This window comes from Aphidius gifuensis, linkage group LG6 (genome assembly GCF_014905175.1).
Source record: "Aphidius gifuensis isolate YNYX2018 linkage group LG6, ASM1490517v1, whole genome shotgun sequence".
In the NCBI taxonomy this organism is placed as follows: Eukaryota; Metazoa; Arthropoda; class Insecta; order Hymenoptera; family Braconidae; genus Aphidius; species Aphidius gifuensis.
In genome coordinates this window covers 9,158,181-9,174,998 of record NC_057793.1, presented here as the reverse complement: position 1 = coordinate 9,174,998, position 16,818 = coordinate 9,158,181, and the positions used below count along the sequence as shown (strand labels likewise).

Here is a 16,818-nt window from a genome sequence, read left to right as displayed (position 1 = left end):
AATATACTCAAAAAAAATTTCAAAAGCAGTTATTGATCATAACTTTTGATAAAATCAACTTACAAACTTGGTATTATGATCAAAAAAAGCGTCTTTGAAAACTCTATCACTTGTTTGGTATTTAAATTAATTCAATTCAGCGAATTTTTAAAATTTAATTTAGAAACAAAGACAATAACAACTAAAGATCTAATGCTCCAAACGGGTGATACGCTTATTTTAAATATGAAATACAAAATCTTAACGTTAATGATTTAAAAAAATATGAGCATATTTCATTAAAAAATTCAATACTTCTTTCAAAAAAAAAATCCAATAACTAGCCGTCTTTTTTTGTATTTATTTTATTGTATAAAAAATTCAAAAAAATGGAAATATTCTAATTTTAATGTTCAAGTAAGTTAAGCCCTTTTGTTTGTAACTCGACGACATTCATGTATATAAATTAAATGGAAAAAAAAAAATAAAAATTCTAATACATTTCTTCATCTCCAAAATGACTGTATATCTTTCAACAAAGTTATTAATGATTATAATAATGTAAATATAATTTTTATGATTAAAATTATTATTATTTGTTATAAATATTCTTTTGAAGTTGATATTTATATGGAAAAAAAATTTCACATGATGGTATGATACGGACGTCATGAATGTTAAATGGAAAAGAATAATATCAGTCTCTGGGATTCGTTGAAGTTTTATGGAATAGGTAAAAGAAAAAAATAAAGAAAAAAAAAACAGCGCGAGTGGAAAAGAATTTGATGCGAGCATGCGCTTAAGAAACGAATGTCATTATTGATCTACAGAAATAAACTATTGACGATATTAGACTTTTAAATATTATTAACTACTTGTATATTTTTAATCATTCATCATTAAATATACAGCTGAAAATATTGAGTGTTATTTTTATTAATAAATCATCAAATTATTTTCAAATAATTATTTTTATAATAATGGTTAAAGAAAATTTAAAGTAACATTAATAATAGTAAAAAAATATTATTATTTAATTATTAGAAATTTATTTAAATACATATATTTTTTGTTTTTTATTTTGTTATTTTTTTATAGCCTCTGGTGTATCATCCACTTTAGACATATCAATTTTTCCCTCCATATCTGGCTTTGACTTATCAGACCACTAAGCGTTGGCTACCCTCGCCGTACAAAATTTCTTCATTCATGATTTTAAATTTTTTATTTACTGCAAAATATAACTGAATATTTCACTTGAATTTAATCTTTTTTTTTTTTTTTTATTTCTCAAGCAATATCATCAATTTAATTTGGAGCTTTGTGCCAAGTATGTCTCGTTTGTGTAAGTTGAAATGAGAGAGAGCTTTTTTTTTTTTGACACTTATTTGTTTGTACAATTTCCCTACCTCAACAAAGCTTTAAACTATTATTTTTGAATTTATTTCATTTTTAGAATTAATGGTAAAATATAAATTACAAAAATTTTCGCTCAATCTTTTTTTTTCTTTTGTTCAATTTCAATGTTGAAATAAAACAAAAAAAAAAAATGCTGTATATCAACTTTAATATAAAATTAACAATTCAATTTTGATTTAACATTGAAAAAAAAATATTTAAAATATTAAATACTTGCTTTATTTTACTATTGAAAAATTGTATTTGTTTTTTTTTTTTTAAATAATAATCGATTGATTATTGTTTAATGAAAAATCATTAAAACTAAAATATAAATAAAAAAAAATATATAAATTAATGATAATGATTTTATGTAATATAAAAAAAAATATATTTGAAATCTGCAAAAGTCAGACGTGTATATATATGTACACCAGACAAAATGAAGCAAAAGTTTTATCGAAGTAATTTTGTGCGCATGAATAGAGTAGAAGTGGCGAATATTGAGCATCAAAATGATTTTGGGGACTCTTGTGGTCAACGACACTGGAGTTGGTTTTTTTATTTTTATTATTTTTGTTTCATCTTCGAAGCAAGCGTGACGATTTTTATGCTTCTTTTATATATTTTTTTTCAGAGCTAACATAATGCTTTTTCGTTTCAGTCCCATCAGAATGCAAGGACTTGACTTTGGGAGGTATAAAATCAGCTAATCGTACACAATGAATATAGGTAGTCTAATTCATATGAAAAAAGAAAATTATTTTAAAATAATTATTGACAAATAACGTTTAATGTCACAAAGTATTTATTTTTATTTATTTTTTTTTGTTTAATCAATGAAATTGGAGAGAATGAATCTCTTCTATCACAAAGGAAACAGGGAGATTGAAAGAAAAAAAAAAGTAAAATCTTGAGCTCATTGAGTTTTATTGAACTAACGAGAAATCAAAAAAATATATTGCTTAAATTCTTTGCAATTCCAATATTGTTCAAAAGATTTTAATTTATAGAAAAATTTAATGATAAAATTTTAGATATTTTCAATTTTTTAATTTGAAAAAATTGAGTTTTTATCTTATGCTCGATTTATTTTTTGAAAAAAAAATTAAATTAAATAAAAAATAAAAATGCGTCACAATACACATAACCAAAGAATAAAATGCAATAATAAGTATCAGTTAAGCTGACCCGATGACCGTATATACACTGCGTATATTGGTGGCGTGCATAGTGCCCAGTTCAACTTGTAATTGGCTATGCGAAGCCTGAAAATGATCGTATCTGTAAACGTAAATCGAGATCCTCACACCTAAACTTGCTTAACCGGCTGTTTTTTGGAATTTACTTACAATTTTTTAAATTTATATCAATATGTATATTTTAAATGCAAGTTTAATGTGCATATTGTTTTGAAATAAAATATTACACGACTAAATGTTCTCAACAAAAATATAACACTGTAAAAAATAAATAAATTATACAAATTTATCAAATTATATTTGATTGTTAATATATAATAATAAATTGAATAAATAAATAAAATAAATAAACATTTTATGCAATATTTAAAATATAAAATATTAATAAAATTAAATTTGAAATAATAATAACAGCGAGTCATTACAATACACGATGACTAATTAATTAATTTTTAAATAAATTAATTTTCAATTTATCCAAGATGCGTATGATAATAGTAAATTTGAAAAAAAATAAATAAATTTTTAAATGGAATATTTATTTATTTATCGTGCTGATTATACTCTTGTCATAATTATTTTTCGACAAATTTTAAATAGTCATAATCATCATTATGTTTATGTGTTACTATGCTTGTATTATTTTTATAATTATTAATTTTAATTTTCAATACTTCGCATGTTCTTTATACCAAACACACTCTACATAATGTTTATTTTATATTAAATTAATAAATTATCAAATATAAGATATTGTATTTCCAGATGATTCTACCGGAAAAATTATTTACAGGATATTTTTCATCGTATCTTGATAATGGGGTAAAATCATGGTGGATATTTTATTCAAGTATAAATGTGATTTAAAAAAGCTCCTGTAATAGATATATCAAATTTTTTCAATGTCAAAATTTATCTGAAATTAAAATATATAAATAGGAATATTTAAAAATATTAATACAAGATATAAAATTAAAAAATTAAAATTTTAATATAGATTGCTTTATGATGCAGTAAATATTCAGTCACGGTCAATTTCTTAATAGTAATAAACAATAATTATATTATTATATGATTGCTGTTGAGTATATTGCATATTGTTGAGATGACTTCTGAAGCGTTGGATTGATGTTACAGTGGCCACAGTGCAAGTACAGACCCAACACTACGGTAACCATATGCTCATTTTAAATAACTTGTGTTGTATATGTATATCAAAGATGCGAAATATTATGGTGTTTAAAAATTGTTTTGTTAGTGAACCTTCACAGATGAGTCAGTCTCAATATGCGTAACAGATTTGGTTTCTTGTAATATTGGGCCCATCTACCATCGTCGTCTATCGATTCTTCTGACGTGCCGATGCGCAACAAACTGTCCGTGCAAATTTCAATTTTAACTGCTAATCTGCCGACTAATAGCTACTATATAACCCTATTGCATTGCTTCTTTATTATTTCACAAGGCAGTTCCATTTTTTTTTTTTTTTTGTTTTTTCATTTCATATTCTTTTAGTACAATAATTATTCAACTAATTTATTTTTCCGTCACTTCATTCACACCCGCAAAGGTCCTTCCAGTTCTTCTATATAATTATATATGCACAATTGTAATATTAGAAAAAAATAAAACCAACTTATAATATTTAAAAAAATATAAACAATACCCGTCCAAAATATAATATAATTATTTTATTTTATTTTCGTCATTAAATTTATTTATTTTACCTTTTTGAAATTTTTTTTCTTTGTCCTTTTATCAACAAATGTTTACGTATACACTTCATTGTAATGAGTCATTGCTTGTTGTTTCTTATCATATACATTTTTAATTTATTCATGGTAATTTAGTCAGTCATATTGTTGCTTTGTTATTGATAAAAAGTCAAGAAACATTCATCTAAATTTTGAGTTGAATTAACGAAAATTTAAACAGTTACTTTGTGATCATTTTAATTTTTCAAAAACACAAAAAGTTGATGGAAAAATTTTTCAGCAGTGGATTGAATATATAACAAAAATAAAATCAAACTTGCTGGCTGAAACTGATAAAAATGGTATAGGTTTATTTTAAAATAATTAGGAATAATAGTTTCGATCAAAAAATAGTTTCGAAATTTTAGAATATTAGCTTCATTTCGACGAGTTCAATAACAATTTCAAATTGAAATTTCTATGAGAAATTTACGTAAGAAAAAACCTACAATTTTCTCATTGAACAATTATAATTTTTATTTATTTTTAAGTATCAATATTATAGATGAGATTGCTTGTGATTTGGGTGATTTGATGAGTTTGTTTTTCGATGAATTTGACATTTTTTTCCCTCTAATTTTTTGTTGAACAAAATAAATTTAAAAATAATAGACAAATAGACAAATGACAATTTAATATTGAAAATTCAATTTTACATTATTTTTCTATTAATAATGCAAAAAAAAATTATTATATTTTCATGACAATTATCATGAATTATAAAATAAAAATTTCTACATTATTTTTTTATTTTTATTTTATTGCTTATAGTGTCGTCTTATGCTTTCAAAGTAATATCACTATATATAAAACTACTTTAAAATTTAAATCCTGCCACGCCCCTTGATCTGTCTTGACGATCTGTTTTTTTATTCATGTGGGAAAGCATGCCTCGTATAGCCACTCAATCTTCCAATCGTTGAAGACCAATCGCAACATTTCTACAAAATACTGGATGCTGTTGTATAGACTTGTTTTTCTATATAAAATTTATCATATTATTTATGCTTTTTTTTAAAAAATAATCAGAATAAATAAATGAATTTTTCATTAATTAAATTTATATTCACATGGCGCTTTTTTTTTTATTGAAAATTACATTCAATTTGATAAGAAAAATAAATCAATTTAAAAAATACAATCGTTCGAATGTTTGAAGATTTTTTTCGACAAGTTTTTGCCGGGTAATTTTAATGTAGGCTGGTGATTTCAATGATAATAATTATACTTGTCATTGAAAATATTGAAAATTAATTTTAAAATATTTCACATGACTCTGGTTTAACTTGAAAAAAATATTTAAAAAAAATCTCATGGTTTGATAATTTAACTCGCAAAAAAAATACCCCACTTTTATTTCAATAAATACATTAGTTTTTCAATGAAATATTTAAAATGTCAACATAATACTGGAATCTCGTTTTAAAATATCACATGATTTCTCACAATTTCTACGTATATTTTTGCATTTAATATTGTAATTATTTTAAAGCTATAATAAAACATTTAAACTGCAAAGTATTTAACTTTACAACTTGCTTATTATTATATTTTTTTTTGCCATATAGTTTTTTTCCACAATTATCGTATTCAACATTCATGATATAATGAGAAAAAAAAAAAATCAAGTCAGTATAAATGATTGAATAAAAATAATGTCATTCGTACTTACAAGTGTGTGATTTTTTTTTGTTAAAAAAAAAAAAACTTGATTTTCTACATTTTTAAAATACACTATCAATAATTCAAAATAAAAAAAAAAAAAATACATTTATTTATCCTTGCATTTTTGATGACCTTGTATAATTTTTTATTTTGAATCAATTTTAATTACAAAGATCAGAGTATTTTTTTAAATAAAAATATACGTTTACCATGACCTCTCTCAACAATACTTTGTCGGTATGATCAATGACTTGAAAAAAAAAAAAAAAAATACACATAAATATAATGAAAAAAATATAATAAATTTTATTATTTTTTTCATTTAAAAAATTTATAAAATATACAGTTTTATATAAACAACCAGTTAAAGTAACATTTTCCAAAAAATGCAATTTTTTTTTTAACAAAAAATAAATGTTAAAAATACATTTAATTAATATTAAAAAAAAATAATTTTTCAAACAGCAATTACGTAACTTTTTACATTTAAAATTTTCAATAAATCTAATTAAAAATTTGCTTATCAAATAATTGTAATATTAAATAATTATAGCAAAAAAAAAAAAGAAATAATTTATTAATCCGTTAAAAAAATTTATAAAGAATATTATAGCGTGTTAAAAAAATTATTCGTATAATGTCATATGACATCCGGTCCAATGATGACAAGTAGATGAGGATTAAGACAAGTAAATGAGGAAATTTTTGCCTCGCAAATGTGAAAACTCAAGACGTTAAGTGGCTCAACTAGACTCCGTCACTTTGATGCTTGCCGCTATACAAGCTTTTGCACAACTTGCCTGTTGAAACACCGCAAAAATTGGCGTGCGCATACATCAAATGGTTTATTGTGTGAAAAATTATTATTCTTTTGCTTAGTAAGTATGATAAAAAAAAAAAAAAATAAGAAGAGGGAAACATATTATACATATACTCTCAATGCATAAACGGATGGTACACTCGTGTCTCATTGCCATTTACCATTTCTTCCACGAACGGTGTTACCATTATATATGAAAATGAAAAAAAATAAATAAAAGTTAAATTATAAAAAAAAAAAAAAAAACGTTTGAAAAGACAAATGCTGTGTCGTCAAGTCTCCCTGCATTTAATAATCCTACTGTTGATTTTAATTGCCTCAAAGATATTAATGATAAAAAAACATTTATTTCAATGAAAAAATTAATATAAAAATTATAATAGCTTTAAAAATTATACTAAACTACTGTACTTTATTAAAATAATATATTTTTAACTTAATTCACGTGATAATTAATTTTTTTATTATAAATTTTTCTATATTTTTTATGAAATTCAAATTTCAATTTGATGGTATAAAAAAAATATTAAAATTATTTATTTATTTATTGAAATGATAATTTTATTTTTTTAAATTTTATAAATTTTTTTTTTTAGATAATAAAATTAATAAATATATTTTTTTTTTTATTTTTAATATATGCTTGAAGGGTGTTGTATAACTTGCAAGTTATGATTCGTTCATCTTTTGCGCTGCATGTCAAATATCGTTGTGGCCTTCATGCTAATTATTTTAAACACTAAATAGCCGAGGTTATTTGAACTTTAAACTGTTCTTCTCATTATTCTTATATTATTTTTTTTTCTTTATTACTTTATTATTTTCCTTTTTTTTTTGTTTGATGTATCTTAATTTGAGCTTAAAGCACTGAAAGACATTTACAGGATTTTTTCATGACTCACTTTAACGTAGATTCACAAATTACTGAATTATATATTGTGATTGAAATAAATGGAATTGATTCGCATTTAAATAAATTGTATTTTGTCATTGGAATAAAAAATATTTGTTAATTATTTTCGAGAAAGTTGGAAATGAAACGTTAAATTTTCAAACATTATCAAATCGATTTTTTTACATTTATTATAGAAATGTACGGAAAAAATAATTGTTCTTTATAATTTATTTGAGATTTTTTTCAAGTGTTAAGTTTATAAATTTCAGCTTAATGTTAAATTTAAATCCAACAAAAAATTAAGACCTATATTTTGACATTTGATTGTAATTTACTTTCAATTTCAATTGTTTTTCGACGAAAAATAAATATAATAATGTCTCAATTTAACACTTTCAAGCCTTTTTAATTCCAAGAATTTTTTTTATTTATCTTGGACATGTGCCCTTATATTATTACTATTATTATTAATTTATTAATTAAATTTTTTTGGGTTTTGTAAATCGAAAAAGCTGGCTACTTTCAAAGTTCGTGCCAAAAGCTTTCAGAAAAAAAAAAAAGCTTTTTCAATTATTTATTATAGTAAAATTAGAATATTCAAAATAGTCAAATAATTTTTCATAATTATCATTAAATATATAATTAAATTTAACAACAATAAAATTTGAAATAATTTTTATAATTTTTTATATGAAAATAGTAACTCACTGATAAAGTTTTCTTACCGTCGCTGCGAGCTCAACGATTTCACGTCAGATAAGTTTTCTAACATCCCTCAAAACAAAAAAAAAAAACAACTTGAAAAATTTATAAATAATCAATTTTTAATTTTCATAATTATACCAAACAATAACAATATCCCTAATCCATATACTATAATTAGAAATTTAGATATGAATTTAACAAATTTATAGATTTAAAAAAAAAAAACCCAAGCCATATTTATTTAATAAAAATAATTCTAAAAATTGCAAAAAAAAAAAAAAAAGAAACATTTATTTAGACAGTTAATATTTGAGTCTATATGATGCTGAAAAATTTGTATCAAGCCATGAACAAACTAAAATTTTGTACGTGACAAAAAAAAAAAGAAAAAAAAAATGAAAAAAAAACATTTCGATACATGTGAGAATGTGTTACAACTACACAAACACACATAACTATAATCTTATCATGAGTGTGCAATATTTTGGGGTGACAAAAACAATGAATACACGCTTCAATACATTCACATTATCGTGAGTGTATTGCAGACTCACGTATACATGATGAGGCTGGTCAATATAAGCCATATTCTCAACATCGTTGATATCACATTTTGAAAGCAGTCAAGTTTTCCACATTGTTGAAATTTAATAGTCATTTTAAAATCATTAGCTTTCGTTTATGATCTATCAAATAAATAAAACATAAAACTTGACTAGTTGAAAAATAAAAATATATAGGTCGTTGTGTTAATATCAAAAAGGCTTAACTCCTATTTCTGCTGTTAGAAATTTTTTTTCTTTTATGAATGGAAAAAAAGCTCCCGCTCATGGACATAAGACTTTTTGTTGTGAGCTTTTTATTTTTCATTAATATCTTGGTAAAAATAAAATTGATAAATAAATAAAATAAAAGAGTCTTGAATTAATGAAAGCTTGGACTTTTTGTTATTGCAAAATTCAAAATTTTATTATTAAAATTTAAAAGCTCAAATTCGGGGAATAAAGCTCGTTGCAATTTAATTTTTGATCATCAAATTTTTTCATGATGGTTTAAATAGTTGATAAAAAATAATTTTAAAACAATTAATGTAAATTAATGTGTATTAATTGTTAATTTATATATTAATTTAAATTAAAATAACAGTTTGAAAATTTAAAAATTATCTTACACTTGTTTGCCATTTAAAAACACATTTTTTTTTTCAAAATTAATTTTTAAAATTGTTTAAATAATGCAAAAAAACAATAAATAATTGAAAATATAATTTTTTTAGAACGACGAATTTATAAAACACTTGTCAAATAAATTGATTGATAGACTTTCATGAAGGCAGATCTCTTATTTTCTTCAATATTTTCCACAATTTTGTTTCAATTTTTCATAAAAGTATGCAGCTATATTGACTGTCAATTTGTCAAATTTTATTAACCGTGTAATTTTTTATAGTAAAAATGAAAAATAATAAAATTCTAATATAGCTAGTAAAATTTATCAATTTTTTTTTTAATATATAAATATAACCTTGCTGCCGACAATCAATTAATCCGATTATTGTACGAAAAGAAGAAGAGGAAAAAAAAAAATAGCTAAATATATATAGTAGAGTAAATTATGTGCGGTGATGTCCAACCAAGCATCATCATCGATCGATAATACGATGCTGGTGTTGCGCCAGTAGTTACATAGGGTCAATTTTATTTTTATGTCACGCAGTATTGTGAAATACGTTCACGTTAAATTAGATAAATTCGAATATTAATGGTTCTGCATTGTTCACATGAACAAATGTATTTTATATTTTCTTAGAATATTAAACAGCCAATTTATTAATTTTACTTATTTTTACCCTAAAAAAAAAATTATAATAATAAAGTATTATATATTTTCGATTTGTATCATTTCACTTATATAAAATTTTTTTTTTCTGTTTTCATTTTTTCTTTTCTTTATCGTGTTCTATAACTCATACTCCACATAGAATTGATGAGTCATGTACTTGAACAAAAATTGAAGTGTATCCCATGTCATGTGAATTTTTTTTTTGTTTATTTATTTATTTATTTATTATTGTTGTTATTATTGCCAAAGATTCATTGTTAAATTGAGCTTATTTCCCTGAATTTTTAATTATATTTCTTGCCTGATTGATAGTAAAAATAAAGGGTAAAAAAATACATTTAAAAATGTAAATTTATATTGATCATAACACAATTAAAAACAGTTTTTAATAAAAAATTAATTATATAATTTTTAAAACACATTTAGATTATATCAAAAAAAATAAAAAAAAAGTCAGATTTAACAAAATTTCCCCTTTCAAAACACCATGAACCACATGGTACCTTACAATATTAAAGTGCGAAAAAATGGTTAAGGGGAACTCCACCTGCTATCGACATGATACGATACAAAATACCGTCAAACATCCCAAAGTACCCAAGGATTGTAAAAAAAAAAAAAAGAAAAGGGAGAACACTGAGAAGGGCACGTGCCAGAAAAAGGGTTGTTGTGTATTGTGATAACTTTATATATATATTTTATTATTATTTCAACAATATATCATTCCTAAAAATGAGCATTCCATCAAGTTCCCATTTCTCAAAATAATTATACAACTAAAGCTATTTTTTTTCAGCAAAAATAACACCACATATATTTAAATTAAAAAAAAATACATAATGTTAAATTTGATTGGCTTACTAAATGAGTTTTTTAAAATCAAACGAATGATATTATTCTTACCACTCTTTTGTACAAAATAATTTTTATTTATTTTTACTTGAAATAAAGTTAGATGGGAGAGAAAAAGCATCATTAAAATCAATACGCGTAGTTTGTAGTATGTTCTCACTTCAGCATATTCAAGTATATAATATTCTGTCCTTTAATGTGGTGCCTTGAAAGCATCAACGAGCAAGAGGGTGCCCTATACCAATATACACTGTGTGTGGGAGTCTACCACATTTTGCCTCTTTGAAGAAAAATATACATATATATATTTGTAGGGGAAAGAAAAAAAAGAAAATTCTACTATCAGGGGATGATTGTGTATGTATATGGAGGGGTTTTTATAAGAAGACCAGGGGTATAAGATAAGAAAAAAAAAAAAGCTTTTTTGGTGGGATACGCGTGATAAAATGTTAGGGGTAAAATATAGTAGGGATATGCGTTCAGCTACTATGACCAATAAGACTTTAAAAAGATTTTTTTTATTTATGTTTTTTACATTTTTTTTTTTGCAAAGACAAACTGCGCATGCTAGATTTGAATCAAAATAAAAAAAAAAAAATAATAAATGTTAATACATGTGAAGGAGGGTTGCTCGAGAGAGTTATGTTGTAAAAAAAAAAAAAAGAAATTTTGTTTTTTTTTTTTTTCTAGTGTCTGTATGGAAATATGATAGTGATGATAAGCTACCGCTTTTGTGTGTGGATGGTTAGTTTGATGCTATGACACAACCAATAAGAGACGTTTTAAAGAATTTTTTTTTATTTATTATTCTATTGCGCATGCTGGGTTAAAATTGTAGTGGGGTTGTTGTAAAGATATATGGAAATATGATAGGCGGAGGCACATAAGGGTTGAACAGGTATGGCGGATTTTAACATAGTATACACGCCTTCTATCGTCACTTTAATTTATATATCATATATATTGTACATGCTCAGAATATACAATAATTTATATATACATGTATATAGAAAACAAAAAAAAAATTAAATATAAAAGCTTTAATAAGAATTTTATCACAATTATATATACAGACTTGTGGATGAAAAACTTTTAATGAAGTTTCATTAATAACTTCTAGACGATGGTTATTCTCTAAAAACAATCAACTGTTATAATATATAAAATTTTTATTATATTAAATATTTTTAATTATTAAAATTTTGGAATAATTATTTTTATTTTTTCTCTTATCTCTTTGTCTTGTTGTAATTTTAAAATCAAAAACAAGTAAAATATATCAATAATTAGTCAGACAATTTTTTAAAATTATTTAATCATGAATTTTATCTATTAAATTATTGACTTTATACAAAAAATTTACAATAAAAAAACAGTGAAATATGTCAATATATAGTCAGCCAAATTTTGAAAATTTTTTGATTATTAATATAGAAATTAAATCAATGTTTTATTTTAAAAATAATATCAATGAAGAACTTGATAATCGATTTAAACACTTGACCAATGTTATATATATGTATTTCGTTAAAAAAAAAAACAATAATAACAATAAAAAAAAAAAAACATTGACGATAGCATTCCATCTATAGAAAGATTGCTTCATCCAGGCACTCAACTATCATCTAAGTGTGATAATGATTCAATCCATGCTTCAACATAGAAACTGGACAATTCAAAAAGTACATATAGGTACATTCTTCAACAGTTTCTTTGTTCACACGTACATTAGTTCAACGATATACTCCATAAAAAAAAAATTTTCAAATAGCAAAATTTAAGCAATATTATCATCAAAATTGCTAAGAAAAAAAATAATATATATATTCATATAATATTAATGAAATATTATGCGATTACTTTACACTCAAACAAACACCCCCCATGAATATCCCTCAACTTATAATAATAATAAAAAAAAAAAATATAAATAAATAAAAAATCTAACTATTTAGAAATCAGCAATACTCGTTTATGGGCGGAGTTGTAGATATTTGCGAATAATAACGATTGGTTGAAATATTCCCCACCGACGCATCTCAACATCTCCCACTGTTTTCAAGTTTCTGCGGCCGCGGAGTATCCAGTACTAAAGAGGGGACTACCTACTCTTACGATCTCTTGTCTTCCTCAGCTTTCTGATAGTGGATTTTTTTTTTTTTTTTTTCCTCTTTATACATATATAAGTATTTCTTCTTGGCGGTTTTTTTTTTATATTATTTTTATTTTTTTCTTAACGGGGGAACCTAACGACTCCCCCACTTTGCTGGACAATCGACAAGCTTTCGTAGGCTGACAGCAGCCCGGACCCTAGTGTAGCTGCACACATGCACGCGGCAGCATCTAACCGTTCATACTAATACATTTGCAATTTTTTTTTTTATATAATATATATTGTATTTTTTTTTTATAACATTTACTTCAAGATTCCAACGTGGTGTGTCCATTTTTATTATTATTATTATTTTGTTTCAATTATTTCTATTCTTTTCTTACAATGATAATGGAACATCAAATTTTTATTAAATTTATTGACAATACGTATGAAATATTTAATAACACTTATATATTTACATGCTAATAGATATTATTTTGTAAAATTTTAAAACTCATGTAGCAGGTGTTACAACAAGTGCAATAATGTGTGTAGTTGTAATAAAAATATAATAATTATATTGTGGTTTTATTAATTTAATTTGTGGATATATTATCAATGAAAATAATATCATTAATTATCATTGATTAATTTTTTATAGTGATATTATATTTATCAATTGATTAGCCAAAATTTTAATTGTACTTTTTAATTATTGGCTGTTTATTTACATAAAAAATTTTAAAATTTATATATAACAATATTTTAGTGATTTTAAATTGTTTTTATTTTAACAATAATTAGCATATACATGTATGTATTATTATAAATAAATAATACAATATTCAAGTGACGATAATAATAAAAAAAAAAAAAATTTTAATAAAACTTTTATCAAGTTTTGTGATTTTAATAGATGACCAAGTGATTTAAAAAAAAAAAAACAAATATTTAATAATTAAAATGTGCAAGTAATGTGGTATCAATAGATCAAATAAATAATATTATTAATTAACCAAAAAACGCAGTAAATAAAATTGTGATATAATTTTGCAATATGTAAATTACCAGTGCTATTTAATTAACTAAATAATAAAGAAGCTAAAAAAAAAAAAAAAAGTGTTTATCATTTTAAAAAACTCTGTGTTATATGGTCCAAATAAAAAAGATATAAAAAAAAAAAAGAGAGAGATAAAAAGAGACAAAAAAGGATTTCATTCAAGGTTTTGTATCTCGTTGGATAATAATAGAGGCATTGCAAATTTGGGGCCATCGCTGACGGGTATATACCAGGGTCCTTAATTTTTTTTTTTTTTTTATTTTCTTAAACCAAGAGAGTTTATTATCACGTAAAGTGTTGAAAAAAAAAAAAAAAAGAAATATTCGCAGGACTGGCGGGTTTGAACAGTGAAGAAGTGCAACGGTGGATAGCTGAAACATCAAGATCAAAGTTTCAAATATCACCACTTGTAATTGCACCATTATTATCAAATAATATTGATATAATAAATAATAAAAAAAATAATTTAGTAAGTAAAAAATTTATACTGCCTGTATCCATGACACAGACACCAAGTATGCACTTATTAGAAAAAGATAATTTGATAGAAAATGCGATGGCACATCAGCAACAACAACAACAACATAATCAATTACAATACAATCGACAAAAAGATAAACAAACTGTTAGTCCAATAAATAATAATAATAATAATATTAATAATAATAATAATAATGATACATGGAGAACAATACAAAGTAGTCATCAATGGTGGACAGCCCAAAATTGTATACGACAAGATCAAGAGATGGCACCAATTGTACAAACAAATCAGGTACAATGTATTATTGCAGAATCATTAAATCAAGTTAAACGTAATTATACACAACAATCAAGTAATCATATTGAAAATGAACAACCATTAGATTTTTCAGTTGGTTCATTAAAACAAAAAAAAATACATCCACATGTTATACAAAATAAAATGGTTGATAATAATAATGATATTGATATACAAAGAATTAAAATAATGAGAAGCTTTAATAGTGATAGAAGAAATTCAAGTGCAAGTGATGCTAGTACAAGTGTTAGCGACGATGAAGGTGTATCAACAAGAACAAGTCCATTGAATCGTTTACATACTATTGATACTTGTGAGTTTAATTATTTTTATTTTTAGTCATGATGATCTATGTTTTTTTATATTTATTTTAGACAAAAGTTTGTTTTTTTTTTTTTAATCAAATGATTTTTTTGGTTGTGAGTTATTAGCATGTGAATGGAATCATTTGGATTTGTGAAAAAAAAAATTATGATTTGTGGGGAAATTGGCTATTGATTGGAAAATATTTTTTTTTTTTTTTGAATTATTTGAAATTATTTTTAGGAATGATTAACAGTTTAAGTTATTCTAGATTATTTTATTGTTTTATATGAATTATTAAAAAAATTTGATAAAAAATTCCGTGATCATTATTATCATGATGTGTCACGTAAAAGATATCAATATATTGTTAATATATATAAATTGAAATAATCTTAATACTATTACAATATTAAAAAATACAGAAAATTAAATAAAAAAAAAAAAAAAATCACAATCTAACAATTACTGATAAGATATCTAGAATTGATAAAATTGATATTTATTGGAAATGCTTTAGACACACCTATATCTATTTTATTTTTTAATATTGTAGAAACTCAAAACCTTTGATAATTATTCAAGGATATATGTATTTTATTTTATTGTAGAAGATAGTTTTTAAAAATATTTTATTATTGATAAATAACAAGTACTTGAGCTCTGAAAATTATTTAAAATTTAATATAATATACCTGATAATATTGCTTATTTATTTATATTTTTTTAAAATTCTTAATATATTGAAATATATATCTGTAGTTTTATTTCTCTGCGTCTCTGTGTCACCTGCCTAGCAAGTGCTTCGATGTGTCACGAACAGTGAGAAATCATATTTGAAATCTTTATCAGCAGATTACGGTCTTTATACAATTGATAATAAATTCTGCTCATGGCTTTTATTTAAACTATATTATTAACATATCGTCGCATTAAAGAAAAATATAAAATTATCTATATTTTTATTATTATTTAAGTTGATTTTTTTATTGACAAATAATTATTAATGCGTTATGAATAAATTTAATTTATTTATTTTTGAATGAAAAAAAAAAAGAATGATTTAATTTTATAAAATATAATAAAAGGCATGTTAAATTTTGATTAAAAAGGAAAAAGGGTTTTAAAAATTATTATAAATATTGAGAGTGTAAAGAAAGTTTTAGATTTTGTTTAAATTGACACAAAGATAAATTTAATTCATTTACAATTAATTATATATATTGTTGCATTAATGATAAAGAAGCGTAAGTGCCAAAAAAAAGTTTATTTCAAATGTAAAAAAGTGTATTTCCAAATTTGTTTTTGCCACAATTTTTTTATTATTTTTTTTTACGTTGTTTAAACAACAGAAAAATAATTAAAGTTAAAAGAGTGTAAGTAGCAATTGATAATGGTAAGCAGGCGTATCTCCATGGACTTGTGCTTTTTTATCTTTAACTTGTTTGATATTTAAAGGTGAAAAAG

At 23.2% G+C, this 16,818-nt stretch overlaps 1 protein-coding gene across 4 annotated transcripts in view; it reads left to right on the top strand.

Moving 5' to 3' along the window:
- The first annotated feature begins 13,437 nt into the window (after nucleotides 1–13,437).
- Nucleotides 13,438–16,818, top strand: part of LOC122859370 (POU domain, class 2, transcription factor 3-like) — an 80,663-nt gene continuing 77,282 nt past the window's right edge. For all 4 annotated transcript variants that reach the window (XM_044162920.1, XM_044162921.1, XM_044162919.1 and 1 more), the window contains exon 1: nucleotides 13,438–15,361. In XM_044162920.1, coding sequence (XP_044018855.1) covers nucleotides 14,767–15,361 — 595 coding nt within the window. In that variant the 5' untranslated portion in view covers nucleotides 13,438–14,766. The remainder of the gene's footprint in view (nucleotides 15,362–16,818) is intronic.